This window comes from Mustela erminea, chromosome 2, assembly GCF_009829155.1.
Source record: "Mustela erminea isolate mMusErm1 chromosome 2, mMusErm1.Pri, whole genome shotgun sequence".
NCBI lineage: Eukaryota > Metazoa > Chordata > Mammalia > Carnivora > Mustelidae > Mustela > Mustela erminea.
The window spans coordinates 154,185,115-154,209,451 of NC_045615.1; the positions used below are offsets into that span (position 1 = coordinate 154,185,115).

The window sequence follows — 24,337 nt, forward strand, 5'->3', positions numbered from 1 at the left end:
TCACAGGTCTCTAATGTCCTGAAATAACCTTCCAATTATCTGCACGTGACTTAGTCAAGTTTGGCCCTCTTGGCTAAATTGCCAACTTCCACCTATAATTTTACCTAATTCATGGGCATTATCCTTCACACTACTCTCTCCTTCACTCTAATACCAGTCCATCAAAAGGACCTGTTGATTTTATCCTGTCAAAATCTCTTGAATCTGTCCATGTCTCTGAAGGCTCACTGTGACATCCTTAGGCCATCCGGACTATAACAGCTTTCTAGAAAGTCTTTCTTCCTCCAGTTTCACATCCCACTTTCCACTCTCCATATAGTTCTAATGCCTAGAATAGGCAAAATCAGAATTACCTGTTAAAGAACTAAACATGCTGAAATCAGGAGTTACTCCTCATCTAGAATAATAGTTCTCTGCTGGGAGCGATTTGGGGCCCCGAGAGGACATCTGGCATTGTCTAGAACATTTTTAGTCATTACAGCTGGGAGAACACTACAGGCATCCACAGAGTAGAATCCAGGGATGGACAATACAGTCCTCCTCAAGAAAGAATTATCTGGCCCAAAATGTCAAGTGTCTAGATTGAGAAACTCTATTGTAGACTACACCCAATTTTAGATTCTTTAAAATTAGAAATTGAGGAAGAAAGTTGGGGACATCAAGAGTGTTTATTGAATTAACGGCTCCAATTTTTCACAATTCCCTTTATACAAGGACAATGGTTGTACCCTCTTGCACTGTCTCCAGGCTCCACCATTAGCATATTTTGGGCATTAGGATAACATTGTTATCAGTCAAATCTGAAAAAACATTTACACATTTCTGTTTTTTCTTCTGAATTCCTCACCTCACTATAAGAACATATGCAGATTATCTGAGGGATAAGAAGACAGGTGAAATATAGCTGAGCTGTCCTAGATAGAGCCATCCTAGACCCATAAGCCCTAACCAACTCACCAGATGAACACAGACACATAAGCAAACCCAGAGAAGATTAATAAAACTTAGCTAGACCAGGGAAACTTCCAAGAAAACATGTAGATTTACAAGCAATATTAAATAGCTGCTGTGTTAACCCAACAAGTTTCAAAGTGGTTTGTTGCACAGAAATAGCTCACTGATATACCAAGAGACCTAAAAATCAATCTCTATCTGTGGGTCCCATTCTTCCCTAACAAAGAACCTAAACTAGATACTTCCTAGGTTGAGAGTTCAATCTTCTCTGAACCTCTGTCATTCTAATAATTGAGTCCTGAGAGAGGTCCGCAAATATTTCTGCCTTTCCACCTGGAAGAGAGTGAAGTATCTTTACTCAGTAGGAGGGGAGCTTCAGGCCTTTATGTCTAATTATTAAAAGCCTTTCCTTATCTTTTTCCCAAAGTATCAGCTGCTCCCAATAACAGCCTCCAGTTAAAATGGAATTGTCTATTTCCAGCCTTTAGTTGGGATTCTATTAGAGTAATGTTGCTCACAGTTTACTTTATGAAACATCTGTGCTGGAATTATCTATGGTTATCTACTAACACGGCAGTTTCCTGGGATCCACCCCAAACCTAATGTATCAGAACCTCACCCACTGGGTCTCTTTATGTTACTGGGGGTGTCACTGTATTTTTAGTTATCACCACCTTCTAGGCACTTATTATGCACATCAAGATTGAGAACAAATTTGAGAGACTGAAGACATCCAGAAGGAGAATAATGGGAAAGCTACTGAAACTGGCCCTCAAAGAGCTAACACAATGTGTTCAAAGGTCATGTTTTTATCAAATTTGCAAGAGCAAGACACTTAAATTATCATTGGTTAACACTGCCATCTCTTACTATTCCAAAATGTCCTTGGGCACACCTCCCTCATAACAGGTGGACTTTAAATGGCTCAAGCTACTTTATATCCAAATTTCCTCCTGTAAGCTGATCCTGGAGTAGCAGCAGGTGTTTTATAATTGTAATTTTGTATTATTTTTCTTAAAGTCAGCTCTTAAAATTATATGTTATAAGCCCCTCAAGACCTACATCTGCCTATAATATAAACAATTAAATTTTATTAATTTACAAAGGAAAAAAAATAAACCCCTGAACTTTTCCAAGGTTCGTTGATGACAAAATTAATTCTGGAAAAGAGGTCTTTTCAATTTTTCATCTCAGAAAACAAGACATCATTTTCCCCCAAAATAGGAAGTTGTTATTTAAGGGATTTGTACTAGCTTTTATACTATGATATGTATAATCTTCACCATGTTTTAATAGACTTTTATTTTTAGAGTACTTAATTATTTTGTAAGAAACAAACTCTTACCAGTAGACTATGAATAATTTTTTTAGGAATAAATCTTATTTTTTTAATTATTTTTTTATTTTTTTTAAATTTTTTTATAGACATATATTTTTATCGCCAGGGGTACAGGTCTGTGAATCACCAAGTTTACACACTTCACAGCACTCACCATAGCACATACCCTCCCCAATGTCCATAACCCCACCCCCCTTGTCTGAACCTCCCCACCCCAGCAACCCTCAGTTTGTTTTGTGAGATTAAGAGTCATTTATGGTTTGTCTCCCTCCCAATCCCATCTTGTTTCATTTATTCTTCTCCTACCCCCTTAACCGCCCATGTTGCATCTCCACTTCTCATGTCAGGGAGATCATATGATAGTTGTCTTTCTCTGATTGACTTATTTCGCTAAGCATGATACCCTCTAATTCCATCCACGTCATTGCAAATGGCAAGATTTCATTTCTTTTTATGGCTGTATAGTATTCCATTGTGTATATATACCACTTCTTCTTTATCCATTCATCTGTTGATGGACATCTAGGTTCTTTCCATAGTTTGGCTATTGTAGACATTGCTGCTATAAACATTCAGGTGCACGTGCCCTTTCGGATCACTACGTTTGTATTTTAGGGTAAAAACCCAGTAGTGCAATTGCTGGGTCATAGGGTAGTTCTATTTTCAACATTTTGAGGAACCTCCATGCTGTTTTCCAGAGTGGTTGCACCAGCTTGCATTCCCACCAACAGTGTAGGAGGGTTCCCCTTTCTCCGCATCCTCGCCAGCATCTGTCATTTCCTGACTTGTTGATTTTAGCCATTCTGACTGGTGTGAGTGATATCTCATTGTGGTTTTGATTTGTATTTCCCTGATACCGAGTGATGTGGAGCACTTTTTCATGTGTCTGTTGGCCATCTGGATGTCTTCTTTGCAGAAATGTCTGTTCATGTCTTCTGCCCATTTCTTTATTGGATTATTTGTTCTTTGGGTGTTGAGTTTGCTAAGTTCTTTATAGATTTTGGACACTAGCCCTTTATCTGATATGTCGTTTGCAAATATCTTCTCCCATTCTGTCAGTTGTCTTTTGGTTTTGTTAACTGTTTCCTTTGCTGTGCAAAAGCTTTTGATCTTGATGAAATCCCAATAGTTCATTTTTGCCCTTGCTTCTCTTGCCTTTGGCAATGTTCCTAGGAAGATGTTGCTGCAGTTGAGGTCAAAGAGGTTGCTACTTGTGTTCTCCTCAAGGATTTTGATGGATTCCTTTCTCACATTGAGGTCCTTCATCTATTTTGAGTCTATTTTTGTGTGTGGTGTAAGGAAATGGTCCAATTTCATTTTTCTGCATGTGGCTGTCCAATTTTCCCAACACCATTTATTGAAGAGGCTGTCCTTTTTCCACTAAACATTCTTTTCTGCTTTGTTGAAGATTAGTTAACCATAGAGTTGAGTGTCTATTTCTGGGCTCTCTATTCTGTTCCATTGATCTATGTGTCTGTTTTTGTGCCAGTACCATGCTGTCTTGATAATGACAGCTTTGTAATAGAGCTTGAAGTCCGGAATTGTGATGCCACCAACTTTGGCTTTCTTTTTCAATATTCCTTTGGCTATTCAAGGTCTTTTCTGGTTCCATATAAATTTTAGGATTATTTGTTCCATTTCTTTGAAAAAAATGGATAGTATTTTGATAGGAATTGCATTAAATGTGTAGATTGCTTTAGGTAGCATAGACATTTTCACAATCTTTATTCTTCCAATCCAGAAGCATGGAACATTTTTCCATTTCTTTGTGTCTTCCTCAATTTCTTTCATGAGTACTTTTATAGTTTTCTGAGAATAGATTCTTAGCCTCTTTGATTAGGTTCATTCCTAGGTATCTTATAGTTTTGGGTGCAATTGTAAACGGGATTGACTCCTTAATTTCTCTTTCTTATGTGTTATTGTTGGTGTAAAGAAATGCAACTAATTTCTGTGCATTGATTTTATATCCTCACACTTTACTGAATTCCTATACAAGTTCTAGCAGTTTTGGAGTAGAGTCTTTTGGGTTTTCCACATATAGTATCATATCATCTGTGAAGAGTGATAGTTTGACTTTTTCTTTGCTGATTTGGATGCCTTTAATTTCCTTTTGCTGTCTGATTGCTGAGGCTAGGACTTCTAGTACTATGTTGAATAGCAGTGGTGATAATGGACATCCCTGCTGTGTTCCTGACCTTAGCAGAAAAGCTTTCAGTTTTTCTCCATTAAGAATGATATTTGCGGTGGGTTTTTCATAGATGGCTTTGATAATATTGAGGTATGTGCCCTCTATTCCTACACTTTGAAGAGTTTTGATCAGAAAGGGATGCTGTACTTTGTCAAATGCTTTTTCAGCATCTATTGAGAGTATCATATGGTTCCTGTTCTTTCTTTTATTGTTGTGTTGTATCACACTGATTGATTTGCGGATGTTGAACCAAACTTGCAGCCCTGGAATAAATCCCACTTGGTCTTTTTATATTTTTTCTTTCTTTTTTATATTTTTTCTTTATTCGTTTTCTTTTTTTTAATTGTTTCTTTTTTTTTTTTCTCTGAACCTCATTTTATCCCCTTTCTCCCCCCCAAGATTTGGGATCTCTTCTGATTTGGTTAAAGCATATTTTCCTGGGGTCTTTGCCATCCTTTTAGTATTTTACTTGCTCCTTCATATACTCTTATCTGGACAAAATGATAAGGCGGAATAATACTGTGGGCCTCATCCCGGTTTAGCCTCTGGAGTGATGTCCCTCAGCGGAACAGACTTTTAAAAGTCCTGATTTTGTGTTCCATTACTCCACCGCTTGCCGGGAGCCGGCCCCTCCCCCCGCAGTCTATCTTCCCATCTCTTTGGGTTCACTTCTCCACCAGTCCTACCTTTCAGAAAGTGGTTGATTTTCTGTTTCTAGAATTGCTGTTCTTCTTCTCTTCGATCTCCCGTTGGATTTGTAGGTGTTTGCAATCTTTAGATAAGCTATCTAGCTGATCTCCTGCTAGCTGAAGTAGTATCAGCCTCCTACTTCTCCGCCATCTTGACTCCTCCCCAAGAATAAATCTTATTAAACAAGCCTGATATGGCCTTGATACTAACTCTGCTCCTTTCCGAGATTCTTTCTCCATTTGAAAACCAGGTTGTTGGGGTGCATGGGTTGCTGAGTCCGTTGAACATCCAACTCTTGATTTGGGTTCATGTCATGATCTCAGGCTCATGAGACTGAGCCCCATGTCAGGTTCCACACTGGGTATGGAGCCTGCTTGAGATGCTCTCCCTCGCCCAGCTTCCTCCCCACTTGCTCACTTTAAGTCTCAAATAAAAATAAATAAATCTTTTAAAAATTCAGGATTTGGGGGCACCTGGGTGGCTTAGTTGTTAAGCAGCTGCCTTCGGCTCAGGTCATGATCCCAGCATCCTAGGACTGAGCCCCACATTGGGTTTTCAGCTCAGCGGGAAGCCTGCTTCTCCCTCTTCCATTCCCCTTGCTCGTGTTCTCTCTCTCTCTCTCTCTCTTTCTCTCTATCAAATAAGTAAAATCTTAAAAAAAAAAAATTCAGGGTGTTAATTTTTTCCCATGTCTTAAACTTATTTTGCATATAAAGTGAGAAAAGAAATGTAACACGATTTATTAACTAATGAATGTATTACAGTTTAAAACTTGTAAAGTATTAGTTCTAATTTACAAAGAAAACTTGTATATAACCACACTTAAAAAAAATACAAAAAAGGAAATATTTCTTGAAAACTAGTATGAAGCCAGGAGAGATCTTGTAGGGGAACAAAAGTTGTCTGATTACATGATTACAGTAAACATCCTAGCAAAATTCCAATTAAAGGGCAATTGTATATTTACAGTCATACACTGAAAAAATTCTAGTTAAACTGTGAAAATCACTTTCACATTTTCTATAGAATAATATGCTTCCTTCTTGAAAATGAATGAGAAATTCTCATAGCACTGAGTAGGAAGAAAAGGTACTTCTCTTAAGCAATTACTGTGATTTTAGTTCATAACATTGGGAATGTTTTATCTGATTGAATATTTTTTAACTTTGGCTGCTTGAAAGCTCAGAGAAAATTCTATAACCTACTTCCAAAAAGGTGTGTAACTTTCTGGGTCTGATGCAGCATCTATGCTGTACAAGTCAGTTACAGCTTTTCCTCAATCTGCAAGTCCTATTATTAATCCCACGTCATTGTGCTAGACTGCTTCAATTTAATAGAATAAGTTTTTTCTCAGGGCCCAATGGCATCATTAACTAATCCTACACAACAAATACCTCCACACAAATTCTTTTAAACAATCTGTAAGTTCAAAAGTATGATTCATATTTAAAGTATTGTTAACCCAATAGCCAAATCATCTACTTCTAACTAATCTAAAAGAAATATTCATATGTTTCCCACGAGTCCATAGAAAGAGTTATTACTAGGACTTCAAAACAGGACAGCAAACTTCAAATATGTTGCTGTATAACTGAGTTTAGTTCTGCTAAATCTAATTACATCAGGAAAATATTTTCCACCTGTCATGTAAGTGCACCAACAGTGTAACTCCACTGTCACCAGAAACTCCGGCTTTTTTAGGTACCATTCTACAAAGTATTCATTCAGGATCATTTAAAGCCATGAATTAATTAAAGATTAACTTGTGTGACTGTTTCTATTTTTTTTACTCAGATTGTCTTTCAGTTTTGCCAATGTTTATACTAAGTCCTACAGAGCCAATGATCTGTTACAATGCACGTCACACCTGGATTCAAAAGATTTGGCTGTTAAATATGTTGGCATCCAAACAAGAAAGAAGAGATACCCACCTTTTCACTAACTGAATTATTGTCAGACAAGAAAGTAGTTTATTGAGCTTTCCATGTTAATTTAGGGAAAAATCATCTTCACTATTTGGGCATATAATTGTTCAGCAACTAATCAAGTCCTAAAATTAGCAAACCAGCAATACATTTTATAACACATGATGTCATTAGAATTTTTGAAACAATGAAATTGCAACAAAGCAAATGAAATTAAGTACAGTATTTAAAATGAAGTTCAACTCTTAAAGTGGGTCATCTTTGTTCCTACACCACCTATGACTCCCAAAAGATTTTTAAAACACTAAACATTTAAATATGCTGTGACTTTAACAACTAGCATTATGTCTGACACCCACTACATATTCAATAAATGCTGAATGACTCAATGAATTAACTGAACTCTGTGATATGAAAATTAAAATATTCACATTTTACAATTGAAGGAACTACGGCACAATGAGGTGAATAACTTGTCTAAAATTATCCGGCAAATAAATGTAGGTATTGGGCTTCGAAGTAAATGACCTGATTATAAATTCACTTGATTAATCTCTGCAGCATGCTATAACATATAATGTTAGTTAAGTTAATGAAGGTTATTTATATTTGGGAGGCAACATGGAATACTGGTTAACTCAGTATTTAGACCTTGAAGTGAGCAGAGGTAGGTGTAATAGCATCCATGTGTAAAACAAAGATGATAATATAACTCATTCATTCAGGGCCACCTGGGTGGCTTAGTTGGTTAAGCCTCTGCCTTTGGCTCAGGTCATGATCCCAGAACCCTGAGATCCAGCCCCAGTTGGACTCTCTGCTCAGTGGGAAGCCTGCTTCTCCCTCTGCCTCTGCCTCTGCTCCCTCTTGTGCGTGCTCTCTCTCTCAAAATAAATAAATAAAATCTTAAAAAAAAAACAAACCTCATTTTATCTTGCCACATGCTATATGGTAAAGGTTTAATAAATAATACTTATTATATTATTAAACAATTTGTAAAGACAGAAATTACATTATCTAGAATACAAAATTTTTTCTTCAAAGCCTGGATTTATGAAAAATATAAAGGCTTTCACTTTGGAAAACAGTGTGGAGATTCCTTAAGAAATTAAAAATAGAGCTACCCTATGACCTTGCAATTGCACTACTGGGTATCTACCCCAAAGATACAGATGCAGTGAAAAGAAGGGCCATCTGTACCCCAATGTTTATAGCAGCAATGGTCACAATCACCAAACTGTGGAAAGAACCAAGATGCCCTTCAACGGATGAATGGATAAAGAAGATATAGTCCATGTATACAATAGAGTATTACACCTCCATCAGAAAGGATGAATACCCAACTTTTGTATCAACATGGACAGGACTGGAGGAGATTATGCTGAGTGAAATAAGTCTCAAGCAGAAAGAGTCAGTTATGATATGGTTTCATTTACTTGTGGAGCACAAGGAATAACAATGAGGACATTGGGTGAAGGAGAGAAGTGAATTGGGGGGAATCATAGAGGGAGAGGAACCATGAGAGACTGTGGACTCTGAGAAACAAACTGAGGTGTTTGGAGAGAAGGGGTGTGGGTGTTGGGAGGGCCTGGTACTGGGTATTAAGGAGGGCACGTATTGCATGGAGGACTGGGTGTGGTGCATAAACAATGAATCTTGGAACACCGAAAAAATTTAAATTAAATTTAAAAAATATATAAAGGCTTCATATAGATAACCATCTCAGAGTAAAACTATCTCTGTATAATTTTCCCATAATCAAAAACTTTATGAATAACCCTGTTTTTAATTAAATTTCTGAAGTTCATAACAAGCACTAATATGACTTTTTATTTTTTTTTAAAGATTTTATTTATTTATTTGACAGAGAGAGAGAGAGATCACAAGTAGGCAGGGAGGCAGGCAGAGAGAGAGGGGGAAGCAGGCTCCCTGCTGAGCAGAGAGCCCGATGTGGGACTCGATCCCAGGACCCTGAGATCATGACCTGAGCTGAAGGCAGAGGCTTTAACCCACTGAGCCATCCAGGCGCCCCTAATGTGACTTTTTAAAACACAGTCACAGACTGTGTTAATTAGTAAAAGGAAACACCCTAAAAAATGTCCATTTAAGGATCTCTCAAAAAAATTTCTTGACATAATTACAGACACAGAGAATTAAAATTAGTTAAGGTTGAAAAACTGGATGAATCTTGACTATTGTCCTTCCACCACTGATTTTTTTTTTGCTATTTTCAAATCTCAGATCAAATCTTAACCCCAAAATTCATTTTTCTCACTTTTCAAAAACATTTATTGAACTAAGCCAATGGTATATAAATGGAAGAAAGAATATATAGGACCAGATATGTAGAAGTGCCCAAGTATAAAACAATAATACAATTTCATTATTTCAGTTGAAAGAAAAATAGAAACATGAAACCCATGTTAGCACAGTGGTCCAAATAGTCAAGCAATGTATTTGACATACGCTATACATAACTGGCCACAGTACTAAGTATGTAGCATTTGGAAACATCCATTTAGTAAGGACTTCTCAGTTTAATTCTAAGTTTTTCACTTGCAATAACATGGATGGAGCTAGAGTGTATTATGCTAAGTGAAACAAGTCAGTCAGACAAAGACAAATACCACATGATTCCACTCATATTTGGAATTTAAGAAACAAAACAGATGAACGCAGGGGAAGGAAAAGAAAAAAAGAGAGGGAGGCAAACCATATGAGACTCTCACTATAGAGAACAAACTGAGGTTGCTGGAGGGGAGGTGGGTGGGGGATGGGCTAGATGGGTGATGGGTATTAAGGAGACATTTACTGTGATGAGCACTAGGTGTTGGATATGAATGCTGAATCACTTAATTCTACACCTGAAACTAATATTACACTATCTGTTAACTAACCAGAATTTAGATTAAAAACTTGAAACAAAAATAAATACATAAATATAAAAGCATAAAAAAATCACTGACTTGTACACTCTAAGTAGAGTAATTGTATGATGTGTTAATTATATCTTCAAAAAGATTTTCAAAGTATGAAAGGATATTATGAACAACCTTATACCAAAAAATTGTCTTAGATGAAATGTCCTTTCAAAAATTTATTAAATAAATACAGAAAGAAATAGAAAAAATAACAATTCTCGGTTTCTCCCCCAAAATGTCTCCAGACTGTTAAGAGCTCAATTTTAAAACAATGTGATGTTTTTATTTTATCACATAATATAATTAGCTCTTAGATATAATGGGAAGTATGGTGATAGCAACACATTACCAAAGATGACCCATTAAAATTACTTGAAGGGCACCTGAGACGCTCAGTTGGTTAAGTGTCTACCTCCTGTTCAGGTCATGACCCCAGGATCCTGGGATAGAGCCCCGCATGGTTATTAGCAGGGAGCCTTCTTTTCCCATTGTCTGCTGCTCCCCTGCTTGTCCTCTCTGACAAATAAGTAAAATCTCTAAAATAAATAAATAAACAATAAAATAAAATGAAATCATTTGAAATAGAACAGCTTGTGCTTCCTCTTCAAAATATAGGCAATGGTACACACAAGCTCCAGATTATTTTGTTAAGACAAAAAGACAATATGACTTGTGTGATGCTTCCTCAGGAAACACCAAATATTGAATGGGTCAAAGCTCCTCAGAAATGAAAAAAAAACATGTAGAAAAAGACTTCAAAATTGGCAACAACAACTTTCCCATCTTTTGTTTAAAGAACATCAACCACAAGTTATTTTATCTTCCAACTAGTCTTTCTTTATTGTCACCAGAAATCCACTGCGATATATATAAGAGCTGAGATTTCTTGTTCCTTCTCACCTGCATTTGTCACTAATCGGCAGGAGTCATTTTGGCCCACAGCGTAATCAGCCCCAAGAAGAATCCCCACACAACGGTAGGTACATGGAAACATGAACTGAAGAACTGTTACTCTGAATGCCAAATTTTTCTCAGACTTTCAAAAATACTATTTTCATGGGCTTTTTATAGAACATTTATTTTCACTAAAGGAATAGTATATACCTTACATAAAATTGGTAAACCACAAAATGCCTGGATTTTAAGAAATTATGCATGTCAGAGTAAAGCATTCAAGCTGAGTACTTGGGATGATAAATCCACCCAATAACAACCAATCAACTTTTCCCCAGGATGAACCTTAATGCTTTTGAACTTCATAATGACTGAAAAATTTTTCAGATGTAACTGGTCTAAAGTATATTTTTATTAATAGTTTTGCCCTTTTTTTGAACTTTTTAAAAAAATGTGTCATAGGAAAAAAGATGCTTGAAATAACCATATGCACATACAATTAAATACACACTGAAATTTTGTCCCTAGGATTCTTTCAGGATCGTCCAGCTGACACAATCAACCACTGGTCAGAACAGACTGCCAAAAAACCAGTCTGTACAAAGGTGCATAGAGTTACCTTCCCAGAACGCAGGCTAGCTTGTGTTTGAAATATCTTATAAATTTAGGACCTACTGAGAGTAAAATACCTGGACACCTCTCTTTTCTCTGCCCTGATCTTTGATGTACCATCTATGGATTTTCAGAATTAGTTAGCGACAGCTCATCATAGACTAAAATAACTTAGATTACTGTTAAAATGAGGATATATATTATATGATAATTTTTCTTTAAATTATGTCTAGGGGGGTGTTTCTTTTCCTTTCCTTATTTTTGAGATGTCCCAAGAAATTCAATTTAAAACATGATCCAATATTGCAAAAATATGTCTGCAGAAAGCTATAAAGTAATGCAACCATTATTTAATAATACCAAGATGTTCGAATCCAAAAAAGTGCTATTTCAAAGTAGGTACTTCTGAAAGCAAAAACCTTAGTCATAAAAGCTTCTATTGAGTAAAACATTTTAAGAGCCACTCTTTGCAATTACCTCCAATTTTATTTTGATCTATTTACAAGTTATTTTATTTATTTACAAGTCGAAAATGAAAACAATTTCCACTATTTTATACCTAAATATTATAAGCTTACCAATATTGCTCCAAAATAACATTAGGCAAATTTCTTAAAATGCTACAGTACTATTCCTGCACTATGTCATAAACAAAGTGCTACAATACATTCCAAACAGTATTTTTCTTTTCAAAGGAATACTCATCAGTTACTATTGTGTTTATTTTCAGGGGTAATCATAAGGATGAAACCACTGTGCCTGATCATGAGCCTTTTGGCTCTTGCAGCATGCTTCTTGGTAAGTTTCATTAATCATGTTTTTATATTTTTCTCAGAACTATTAATTCAGATTTCTTTTCACATTAATAATGCTACCCTTTCTTATGTATCAGTAGCTATCAATCATTGATGAAACACTGTTTTGAGTGCTTTAATGTAAATTTAAATTTAAAATCTAATTTAAATAGCCACACGTGGCTTAAGGCTACCATACTGGATGATATTTTTTAAAGATTTTATTTATTTATTTAGAGACAGAGAGAGAGAGAGATCATGAGAGGGGATAGGGGCAGAGAGAGAGAGAGAAAGAGAATCTCAAGCAGACTCCACACTGAGTACAAAGCCTAACATGGGGCTCAACCTCATGACCCTGATATCATGATGTGAGCCGAAATCAAGAGTCAGACACTTAACTGACTGAGCCACTGGACAATTTAGATCCATAATATCAGACTGCATTATACAGACATGTATAAATGTAGGTCCCCATATATTAACAATTTCATGAGTAGGTAAAACAAACTTATTGCAAATTTTTAATCCAATGTACTTAAAGACACTATCTGAATATCCTTGAACATGTTATTTATTTTCATTGGGACTCCGTTTCCTTATCTATAAAATGAGATGCTTAAAATAGGGTGCCTGGGTGGCTCAGTTGGTTAAGTGACTGCCTTCAGCTCAGCTCATGATCCCAGAGTCCTGGATGGAGTCCTGCATTGGGCTCCCTGTTCAGCAGGAAGTCTGCTTCTCCCTCTGACCTTCACCCTCCCATGCTCATTCTCTCAAATAAATAAATAAATAAAACCTTTAAAAATATATTTATATAGCGGTTTTTCTCAACCTAGGGCTCATGCATCACCTACATCAAACTAATCCAACTCACCTATTTGAATACAGTATTCCAGGCCTCATCCCAGAATGAATAAGGGTGTCTGAGAGTAGGACCTGGGAAAATGCATTTTGCATTGAATTCAGAAGTTACAGACATTTCTATTAACACCTACCATGTGTGAAGGACTGAGTTAAGCAACACAGAAGCTACTGAATATTCAAAGTTGTAAGAGACTTTAAAAAGACACTGGTTTGGGTTTTTTTTAAGTATTAAAATAATAATTTCAAAATAGGGATAGATTAATTCCAGTTTAGGAAGAGATTAATTCCATAGTAATTTCTACCAAAGAACTATAAAATCTATTATATCAAATGGAAGGAAAAAAACTTTCTTTTCAGAAGACTACAACTTCTATAAAGCAGACAACATAAAAGTATATCATTCTGAAGCAGTGCTTCTGTTCATCTACTCTCAGAAACTTGAATAAAAGCTGGTGATTAAATAAGTCACTCGGGCAGCCTGACCTTGTTCATATCACTAAGTGCCTTACAGATGTGATAATTTTTGATAAACCAGTAAAATACACTGACATATTTAAAAGGTTGTATTATGTCTTACTGGCCCGACCTTAAAGCTGATTTTCAGTATTTTCTGTCTCAGAACATGAGAAACGCACTTTATTTTAAAGGATCAGGCTTTGATCATCTAAATAATGGTCTTTTTTTTTTTTTAACATAAACTTGAGAGCTCCAATAATATAAGCAGTTTAGCACAAGTGTTTATTTTTATTCTATAAAAATTGTTATGTTAAAAACTCTCTTTGCGAACAGGACTGCAGGAAATTTCCTTAATCAGATAAAGGTTATCCTCAAAAGGACGGGGTAGTCCTTAGCACTCAGCTCTGGGATCACTCTGTTCTCTCCTGATCTAACAGACCTGCGGAACCTTCCCCTTGCCCCCCTTCTGAAAGTGGGAAGAAAGTGAGCTACACAGGCCCTCAAGATGTCTCTCTCCTCAATCCCACAGCAATGAAATAGGCCTTTCATTGAAATAGGCCTTTCACCAACTTAACTGTATGAGATTCATGAGGATTAATAATTACTGAAATATATAAATGTAAAGGGTAGAATATCCTTTCTATATGGGCAGGGTGGGTAGTAATACTGAGTCTTCATTCTGTATAGGTAATTTTCCAAATGCTTTATAAACATTCACTCGCTTAATCCTCAAAGCCAACCTAACAAAGGGACTACTATTAATCTCATTAGAATATAAAGAAATTTAGACTCAAAGTATCCATGTCTTACCTGGATTGTTCCTAAACCAAGTAATACAGGAAATTAGCTGCAGAAACATAGCTTTACTATAAAGGAAATGGGTGAAAAGAAAGTGATAGCAACAAGGGAATTCAAGGCTGAAAGTGGACTCTGTTTAGAAAAGTGAATTGAACATAAATAATAGTTGTTTTCTAAGGAAAACAAAACAGTTAAGAGACAAACATCGAAGATGCAGGGTGGGAAAGGGGAAATTGACAGAGCTCTGAGAAAATACTTTTCAAGGAAAAGGAAATATGTAGATTTTAATGACTTTGGTTGCGTGACCAGTAACTTGGTGAAGTCTGTCTGTAATTGCTCGCATTATTTTGGAGTAGGAGGAATATCATTCTGATGGGATGCCTGAGAGCTCAGGAAGATGCAGAGAACTTTCTTTTTTTTTTTTTTTTTAGAGATAGAGAACTTTAATAAAATTGGCATAAACAGAAGATTATAGGCCACTGGGGAATAAGGCTCAGTTAACCTAAGACACTTGAAAAGATTGCAGGGTAGTGCTAAGGGACTGTAAGTTTGTGATGGTACATTTGCCACTACTGTTCAAAAACCTGGAATTAGCAATCAGGGAAACAGTTGACTGAGAAGACATAATCATAAAGTCTAGAATTTGCAAGGGCAAAGTGCCAAATGAACAAATACACGAAGGACCAGAGGCAGCAAGAAGGAAATGCAGACACGTGTTCTCTAGAAGCTCTCGGCAGAGTAGGAATTGTGCGTTCTTATCCCAGAGCACTGGGTTAGTTTCCCTCTATTCAGCATGCCCTCTCCGTTTGACTTGGAAAGTCTGCCTTCTCAGGGAGATGATCCTTAGTCTTTCCTCTATCCAAAACTAATCACTATAAATTTCTAATGTATTTGTTTCCTACACTATTTCTCAACAATTTTTATTTCCAAAAATTGAATTTCCAAAAATTACGACCACTATACTAGGTGTTTACATAACAAATGGTAGCACATAATATTTACTGAGCACAGTATCTGAGCCAACCAGTGCCCTAAGCACTTTACAAGTAATATTTCACAACAAATCTAACTCGAATCTGAGACAACTCACCTACCTCCAGAGCTCAGACCACCTCAAAGTTGTCTCAAACTCTAATGGAGGGGGCTGCATCTCTGGAATATCCTGCACTTTTTCCTAGGAAAAAGAATTCTCATTATAAATTATGAAAATGTTTCAAAGTTTACAAAGTTATAAAAACAAAGTTAAAATGACACTTAATCTCAATACCCAGAAGTAAACATGACTACTGTTGGAAAAAAAAAAAAAAAAAAGGAGGTGGGGGAGGTAAAAGGTAGATACGTCTATGAACATCATTTCACAGATAAGGAAAGAGAGTCTCAAAAAGGATTCTACATCACGCAATCTCTAAACTGTAAAGGCAGAATTCAAACCCTGGCATTAAACTCCAGGGTCTATCGTTCTGCTTCTGTTTGGACCATGTTGTACTGCCCTGTACTGTTACTACCTGGTCTGTAGACTCACAAAAGGCATGTCTCCATGCCCACAGAATCTACTTAAGTGTACTGAACAAAATAGGTGGCTCAATAATACTTTATTTGTGTTCAAGGCCTGAAACAATCCTGAACTCTTGAATAAGATATAAAGAGACATTTTCCCCTTATGGAATTGATTCCAAGGATAGGCTCCACCAAAAGCACAGGATATGATTTTACCTACAATCTTTTTCCCCATCAATACTATAACAGCTTTCATCTAAGAGCCCAGGAATTCAGAGGATGAAAGAGAAATTTTCACTTTTTTCTGATACAAACTTACAGACTGTGTAACTCAGATACATATATAATAGTTTTCTATTGTACATAACAAATTAACACAAATTAGTAGCTTTAAAAAAATCCATTTATTATCTCACAGTTTCTTTGGTCAGTCTCTGGCTGACCAAAGTGAATTCAGAGACTGAATCCAGTCTCTGGCTGGATTCTCTGCTCAGGGTCTCAGAGGGCTGAAAAGGTATTGTAAAGACTGTATTCCTTCCTGGACCTCAGAGTTCTCTTTTCAAATTTGCACAGTTGTTGGGAGAATTCAGTCCCTTGTTTACAGGACTGTGGTCTTTCCTGTCCAAAGGCAAGCTGTAAGCTGTAGGGCCACTCCCAGTTTCAACTGAAAAACTACCATTTACTTCCATGTGGTCCTCTCCACAGCATGCTTCTTTGCTTTAAAGCCAACAGAAGAGCACTTCCTGCAGCTCCAAATCTCTCTGACTTCTGTGTCTGACCCATAGAACCTATTTAAAAGGACTCACCCAATGCCAGTATATGACCGTAGGGGGCAGGAATCTTGGGACCCATCTTAGAATTCTGCCTGCCACAGACAGTATACATTCTTATGCTTGACTTTGATATACCTAACCAAAAATTGTTCACTTCTGTTTTCCCACAGCCCAGTGAAAGTCAAAGAGGTCCCAGGAGACAATATCCACCTAGGCTTCTTCCTCCTCCTCCTCCAAATTTTCCTTTTGGTCCAGGATTTGTCCCACCCCCTCCTCCACCTTTTGGCCCAGGGAGAATTCCACCACCCCTTCCACCTCCTTATGGCCCAGGGAGAATTCCACCACCCCTTCCTCCCCCTTTTGGCCCAGGGAGAATTCCACCACCCCTTCCACCTCCTTATGGCCCAGGGAGAATTCCACCACCCCTTCCTCCCCCTTTTGGCCCAGGGAGAATTCCACCACCCCCTCCACCTCCTTATGGCCCAGGGAGAATTCCACCACCCCCTCCTCCCCCTTTTGGCCCAGGGAGAATTCCACCACCCCCTCCACCTCCTTATGGCCCAGGGAGAATTCCACCACCCCCTCCTCCCCCTTTTGGCCCAGGGAGAATTCCACCACCCCCTCCTCCCCCTTATGGCCCAGGGAGAATTCCACCACCCCTGCCTGGAATCCATTATGGCCCAGGTTATCCATATCTACCTTTCCAACCAAGACCTTATCCAACTGGATCTCCAACTGGATACCCTTATCCTCCCTTTACTCTTGAACCCCAAATACAAACTACTACAACAGACTCCACTACAACCACAACAGGCACCACTACCACCCAAACAAAGCCCACCACCCCCACAACTACCACTTCTACTCCCCAAAAGACAACTACCACTTTGACTCCCGAAGAGACAACTACAGCTTCGACTCCCCAAAAGACAACTACCGCTTCAACTCCCGAAGAGACCACTATGGCCTCGACTCCCGAAGAGACCACTACGGCTTCGACTCCCGAAGAGACCACTATGGCTTCGACTCCCGAAGAGACCACTACGGCTTTGACTCCCCAAAACACAAGTCAGAAGAAGTTTCTAGATAAACTCTTTTCAATTTTTGGATGAGAATGAGATGTTCATAAGCTCTGAGCTTTGGGAATGAATAATCTTAGAAAGAAACTACCAAACAATCCACAAAAATATTATGAAAACAAAGTGAAAATAAACAGTCTAGCAAAAATATGAAACCAATATGTTGTCATGAGTGCCACCAGTTTGTCACCACCACCACCACCCCCCTACCCCCCACCTCCACCCCCCACCCCCCTCATCCCAATAAAGATTAGTGCTGCCAGAAGCCTGACCTTGTAACATGAAGTCTAAGGAGGTAATTAGGGGAAAATACAGTGAAATATCTGGACTTAAACTTAGGGTGATAGAGTGAGAAAATTAATTAACAGGATGCCCTCCTACGTACCACAACCCAGCACACCACTATGACACATAAAATAACAGGTTAATAGATATTTAAATGAAATAATCTCAGATCTCCCCAATAAAGTCCCCCTGAAACATTCCTGAGTACCACCTGATCATTAATTATAAATAAATTTTCATATTATCTGTTCAATTCCAGAGTAGAAGTGCCTTTCTAGGAAATCAAAGTATTTTTTACTTACTTACTTATTTATTTATTTATTTTTTACAAACATATGTTTTTATCCCCAGGGGTACAGGTCTGTGAATCGCCAGGTTTACACACTTCACAGCACTCACCATAGCACATACCCTCCCCAATGTCCATAACCCCATCCCCTTCTCCCAAACCCCCTCCCCCCAGCAACCCTCAGTTTGTTTTGTGAGATTACGAGTCACTTCTGGTTTGTGAAAAATGAAGCAAACGTCTTGGAATATGATATGATAAAAACATCTTCCAAGCTAAGGAAGAAATACATGATGGTTTCAGACATCAATAATAAAAGGCAAATGTCTACGACACCACAAAGTTTCCCTTGCTTTCAACTATTAGTTAAGGTTTTAATCAAAAGTATTTCAGAAATGGCCTCACTATACCCTGAGAGCTATATCTTTCATACATTCTTGACTGTTAAATTACAAAACTCCATTTTCCTTTCAGGATACAACCACTCACGCTGTCACCAAACACATGAATCAAAATTTCTCAAAGATATCTAATGTAAGCACAGTTTTGTTCACATGTGCTTAATGTTATCTTTAACCCTACAGATAGTTTTGGGAATCTACTATGATAGAGAATCTGTTCCAGTAGCTGAGCACTTAGCAATACAGAAGCCAGTCAAAGTCACTACCTTTACAGAGCTTCCATTGTAATAGGACCAAAAAAAAAAGTAAATACACATATATGTAAGAGGTGAGAAGTGCTTTGAAAAAATAGGAAAGGTTAAAAGATAAAAGTAGTGTTTTATTTGAGATAATCAGAAAGAACCTATCTGATAAAGTAGTATTTAAGCAAAGGCTTGAAGAGTGTTAAGAAGTCAAGTATTCAGGATTTTTCCATTTTTTTGAGTGAGGCTTGGATGGCTTATATTTCCCCCTTCGGACCACCTTTGCCATATCCTATAGGTTTTGGACCAATATATCTTCATTCTCATTGGTTTCCATGAATTTCTTAAGTTCTTCTTTGATTTCCTGGTTGATCCAAACATTATTAAGCGGAGTGGTCTTTAGCTTCCAAGTGTTTGAATTCCTTCCAAACTTTATCTTGTGGTTGAGTTCCAGTTTCAAAGCATTGTGGTCTGAGAATATGCAGGGAATAATCTCAATCTTTTATTATCAGTTGAGCCCTGATTTGTGACTCAGTATGTGGTCTATTCTGGAGAAAGTTCCATGTGCACTTGAAAAGAATGAGTATTCTGTTGTTTTAGGGTGGAATGTTCTGTATATCTCTGAGGTCCATTTGGTCCAATGTGTTATTCAAAGCTCTTGTTTCTTTACTGATTTCCTCTTGGAGGATATGTCTATTACTGGTATGTCTATTAGTGGTGTGTTTAGATCCCCTACTATTAATGTATTCATAGCAATATGACTTTTTATTTTGATTAACAGTTGTCTTAGGTAGTTGGCTGCTCCCATACTGGGGGCATAAATATTTACAATTGTTAGATCTTCTTGGTGGATAGACCCTATCTATCATAAATAGAATGATGTAGTGTCCTTCTTTATCTCTGACTACAGTCTTCAGTTCCAAATCTAATTTATCTGATATGAGAATCGCTACCCCAGCTTTCTTTTGAGGCCCATTGGCACAAAAGATGCTTCTCCATCAGCCACAGCAACTTCCTTCAAGACGTGTCTCCAAAGGCAAAGGAAACAAAAGCAAAAAGGAACTTTTGGGACTTCATCAAGATCAAAAGCTTCTGCACAGCGAAGGAAACAGTCAATAAAACAAAGAGGGAACCCATGGAATGGAAGAAGATACTCACAAATAACACTACAGACAAAGGGCTGATATCCAAGATCTATAAAGAACTCCTCAAACTCAACACACACAAAACAGATAATCACATCAAAAAATGAGCAGAAGACATGAGCAGACACTTCTCCGATGAAGACATACAAATGGCTATCAGACACATGAAAAAATGTTCATCATCACTAGCCATCAGGGAGATTCAAATCAAAACCACACTGAGATAACACCTTACACCAGTTAGAATGGCCAAAATTAACAAGACAGTAAGCAACAGGTGTTGGAGAGGATGTGGAGAAAGGGGAACCCTCTTCCACTGTTGGTGGGAATGCAAGTTGGTGCAGCCACTTTGGAAAACAGTGTGGAGATTCCTTAAGAAATTAAAAATAGAGCTACCCTATGACCCTGTACTAAAAATAGAGCTATCCCATGTACCCCTGTACTACTGGGTTTTTACCCCAAAGATACAGATGCAGTGAAAAGAAGGGCCATCTGCACTGCAATGTTCATAGTAGCAGTGGCCACAATTGCCAAACTGTGGAGAGAACCAAGATGCCCTTCAACGGATAAATGGATAAAGAAGATCTGGTCCATATATTCAATGGAGTATTATGCTCCATCAGAAAGGACGAATACCCAACTTTTGTATCAACATGGACAGGACTGGAAGAGATTATGGTCAGTGAAATAAGTCTCAAGCAGATAGAGTCAATTATCATATGGTTTCACTTACTTGTGGAGCAGAAGGCATAACACAAAGGACATTGGGAGATGGAGAGAAGTGAGTTGGGGGAAATCATAGAGGGAGATGAACCATAAGAGACTGTGGACTCTGAGAAACAAACTGAGGGTTTTGGAGGGGAGGAGGGTGGGGTGTTGGGAAGGCCTGGTACTGGGTATTATGGATGGCATGTATTGCATGGAACACTGGGTGTGGTACATAAACAATCAATCCTGGAACACAGAAAAAATAAAATAAAATTTAAAAAATAAATAAAACATTACCAAAAGAAGAAGTATTCAGAGATCTAAAGAAAGAGTACTAAAGACAGAAGGGATACAACATAGAAAGGTCTGAAGTAGCAAGGAATATTTGTGCAAAAATACCAGGAGAATGGTAATGTGACTCACACTCAGTGAGAAAGGAGGGGAGTTGGAAGGTAAATAATACCAAGAATGCAGAGACAGCCCATACCATAAGGTACCTGGGATTTGAATTTCACTCTAAATGTCTCAGCTTTAAACAAAGGAATAACATTATCTCATAAACATCGTCAAACTTCATCCCTCTAGCTGCTCTGAGTACCACACTATAAGGAGAACAAGAGTAGAGGCTATTTCAAGAATCCTGGTGTGAAATACGGGGGCTTAGACTAGAATGGGATCTATGAAGAAGGGGGGAGGTGGTCAGACATAGAAACAGCTAAAAAAATATTCAAAAGTATTTGATGAAGTGCTGGACCTTGGTTTTAAAGGAAAAGAAATAATCTAGAAAAAAACTATGATATTTTGGACCCAAGAAAGCATGTGAATAATGGCGTCATTTAATGAGGGACGTAAGTCTGGAGAAGACTCACAGTATAAGATTTGAAATGTCACAGTCCTTCACTGCTTATGTTAAGTTTCATATCTTGACCTTCGGTACTATTTTTGTTACTAGAATAATATGACTACTACAGATTTGGCATCTTAATACAAATGGATATTGCACAGTTCTATGGACCACAAGTCCACAAAATAGCAGGATTCAACTACTTTCTCTTCTTGGAGTCTCACAAGGCTGAAGTCATGTTTATAGGCAGAGTTGCATTCTATTTTGAGACTCTAGAGGAGAATGTTCCAAGGTTCATTTATCCCTCTTACCCATGTCTTCTGTCTCACTCTTCTTCTCTACATCTCTCTGACTCCACCCAGAGAAATGTATCTATTTTTACACACTCACATTAGACTGAGCCTATCAAAATGATCCAGGATAAGCTCTCTATAAAGCTCTACATCTTAATAACATCTAAAAAGTCCTTTAGCAGCAGTACCTAGATTACTATTTAATTAAACAACCAGAGGATGGAAATCTTGGGGGCACGTCCTTAGAAATCTACCTGTAACAACTTCCAAGTGGAGATAGTGAGCAGACAGAATACATGCAAGAGAAGAATAAATGGGAGGACCAAGTTCAACCAGGATCCCCATTTCTGCCAGGGATTAATGCCAGAAAGATAGATTGGGAAGAGGAGGCATTCAGGGAATTTGGATATATATGAGCTAAGTTTTAACACAAAGGCTGCTGCACGTTTACACACTGGATATATGACAGCTCAGACTTAACTAGGTACACTTCCACTTTGTATTATTATCAAATATGTGAACAGGCAAAGAACACAATATGCAGAGATGAGGAAAATGTGGTATCAGTGGCTTCCTGCACTTCCCTTCTTCCTTATATAAGCATACCCAAATTTCTTTAGCCAATCATCAGAAAATCATCCTCTCTGATACTGATATCCCATGAAATTCCTTCATTTCAAATCTGGGACTCTAGAACCTCCTCTCTGGCCTTCCTCTCCCTCTATTAAATATCCTCCTCAATATCACTAGGCTCTTTAGGTCCTTCTGATTTTTCAGTATTGGATTATCATTTAGAATTTACTTATTTCCATTCTCTGCCTAGATCCTAATGCTGAAAAACTTACAGAGTTTTCAGTGAATATTTTTGAATTACTAATAAATTAACTACAACATTCAACACCAACTACCAAGTATTATAAATGTATTATATATTTGAAACTGACTGCAAAATATAGATACTAAAAGACAGATAAAAATACACACACACACACACACACACACACACACACACACGTGAACACACACAGGGTTGACACTTGAGTAACATGGGGGTTAAGGGCACTAATCCCCATGCAGTCTAAAATCTACATATAACTTCTGATGCCCCCAAAACTTAACTACTAATAGTAGTTGACTAGAAGTCTTACCAAAAACATAAACACCATACCAAAACATAAGACCAATAACATAAATAGTCAATTAATACATGTTACATGTGTTACATACTGTATTCTTATAATAAAATAAAGAAAATGTTATTTTGGAAATCATAAAAAAATACAAGTCCTATACTATAAATAATCTATGAAGAGTGGATCTGCTCAGTTCAAACCCATGTTTTTCAAGAGTCAACTCTGTGTGTGTGTGCATGTGTATGTGTGTGTATGTACTGCTCAACAGTATGTGTGTTATATTTTCCTTCTCGAGATGAGGCTCAGATAGCTATAATAACTTGGCATCTCATTAGTGGCAGAACCAGGGATCCAACTCAAGTAGATCCATATTCTTTACAAAATGCTCACAATTTCTAACATTCCCATTTTATGTTATCACTAACTCCCACTGTGTACTTTCTCTGCTCCCACTCCTAGGTCAATGAACACTGCTGAGGGAGCTCACAAATCTATACTATCTGGACACACTATATAATCCTGCCATTTACTACAATAAGTTCATTTTATGTACACTCTCTCCTCTATATTGTGAGCAGCATAAGAGCAAAAGTGTAACTCATCCAACTTTACAAACATACAAATTAAAATCTCAACAATTTTGTAAATGAAAATAGAAACCTTAAGCCAAAATGAAATAATAGTATAAAGGCACCAGGTATATAACCATTCCTGTTATCTTGAGTGAACAGGACCTTATTAAGTCCATTCACAAGGATAAAAAATAATCTCACTTTGGTTCCTGTTAAGTACTTCTTATTTCATTTACTGACAATAATGCTGGATAATGTTTACTTCAAAATGGCACCTTCTGAAGGAGTCTCTTCACATGGGTTAGGTTGTACTGTGACGTCATTCAGCAGTGCCAATTACAAACAATAGAGATGTAGCAACACAAAATGGTCAGGTCTTCAGAGTATCTCCCATGAGTCCAATTATCCCAAATTGCTGCTGAAGAACCATATCATTAAACAGTGGGCTTAAGAAATCCACAGATAACCAGAAAAATCCTACACAAATATCGGTCAAAGGGACTTTTATGGAAATATTTATGCAAAAGAAACATTTTGAGGGAATGTCAAATCTCTTAGAGAATGCTTAAAGTGAGCAGAGGAGTTTAAGTGTCAAGGAAATTCAGATTATAGCAGAAACTCTAGGGTGTCATAGGAAAATCCACTTCCTT

General features: G+C 37.4%; 1 protein-coding gene across 2 annotated transcripts; it reads left to right on the forward strand.

Moving 5' to 3' along the window:
- Positions 1-10,924: 10,924 nt before the first annotated feature.
- Positions 10,925-17,949, forward strand: LOC116585159 (vegetative cell wall protein gp1-like). Of its 2 annotated transcripts, XM_032334491.1 has the most exons (4): positions 10,925-10,990; positions 12,251-12,318; positions 16,870-16,990; positions 17,069-17,949. In XM_032334491.1, the coding sequence occupies exons 2-4, from the start codon at positions 12,265-12,267 to the stop codon at positions 17,809-17,811; spliced, it is 918 nt and encodes a 305-aa protein (XP_032190382.1). In that variant the 5' UTR covers positions 10,925-10,990; positions 12,251-12,264; the 3' UTR covers positions 17,812-17,949. The 2 variants fall into 2 exon arrangements, with proteins under 2 accessions (XP_032190382.1, XP_032190381.1); XM_032334490.1 differs by having other exon boundaries at positions 16,870-17,949.
- Positions 17,950-24,337: the final 6,388 nt, after the last annotated feature.

Excerpts from the sequence above, each read along its gene's own strand:
- LOC116585159 (XM_032334490.1), top strand. The coding sequence starts at position 12,265 with ATGAAACCACTGTGCCTGATCATGAGCCTTTTGGCTCTTGCAGCATGC. Across the intron at positions 12,319-16,869 it reads CTCTTGCAGCATGCTTCTTG|CCCAGTGAAAGTCAAAGAGG; the intron begins GTAAGTTTCATT and ends GTTTTCCCACAG.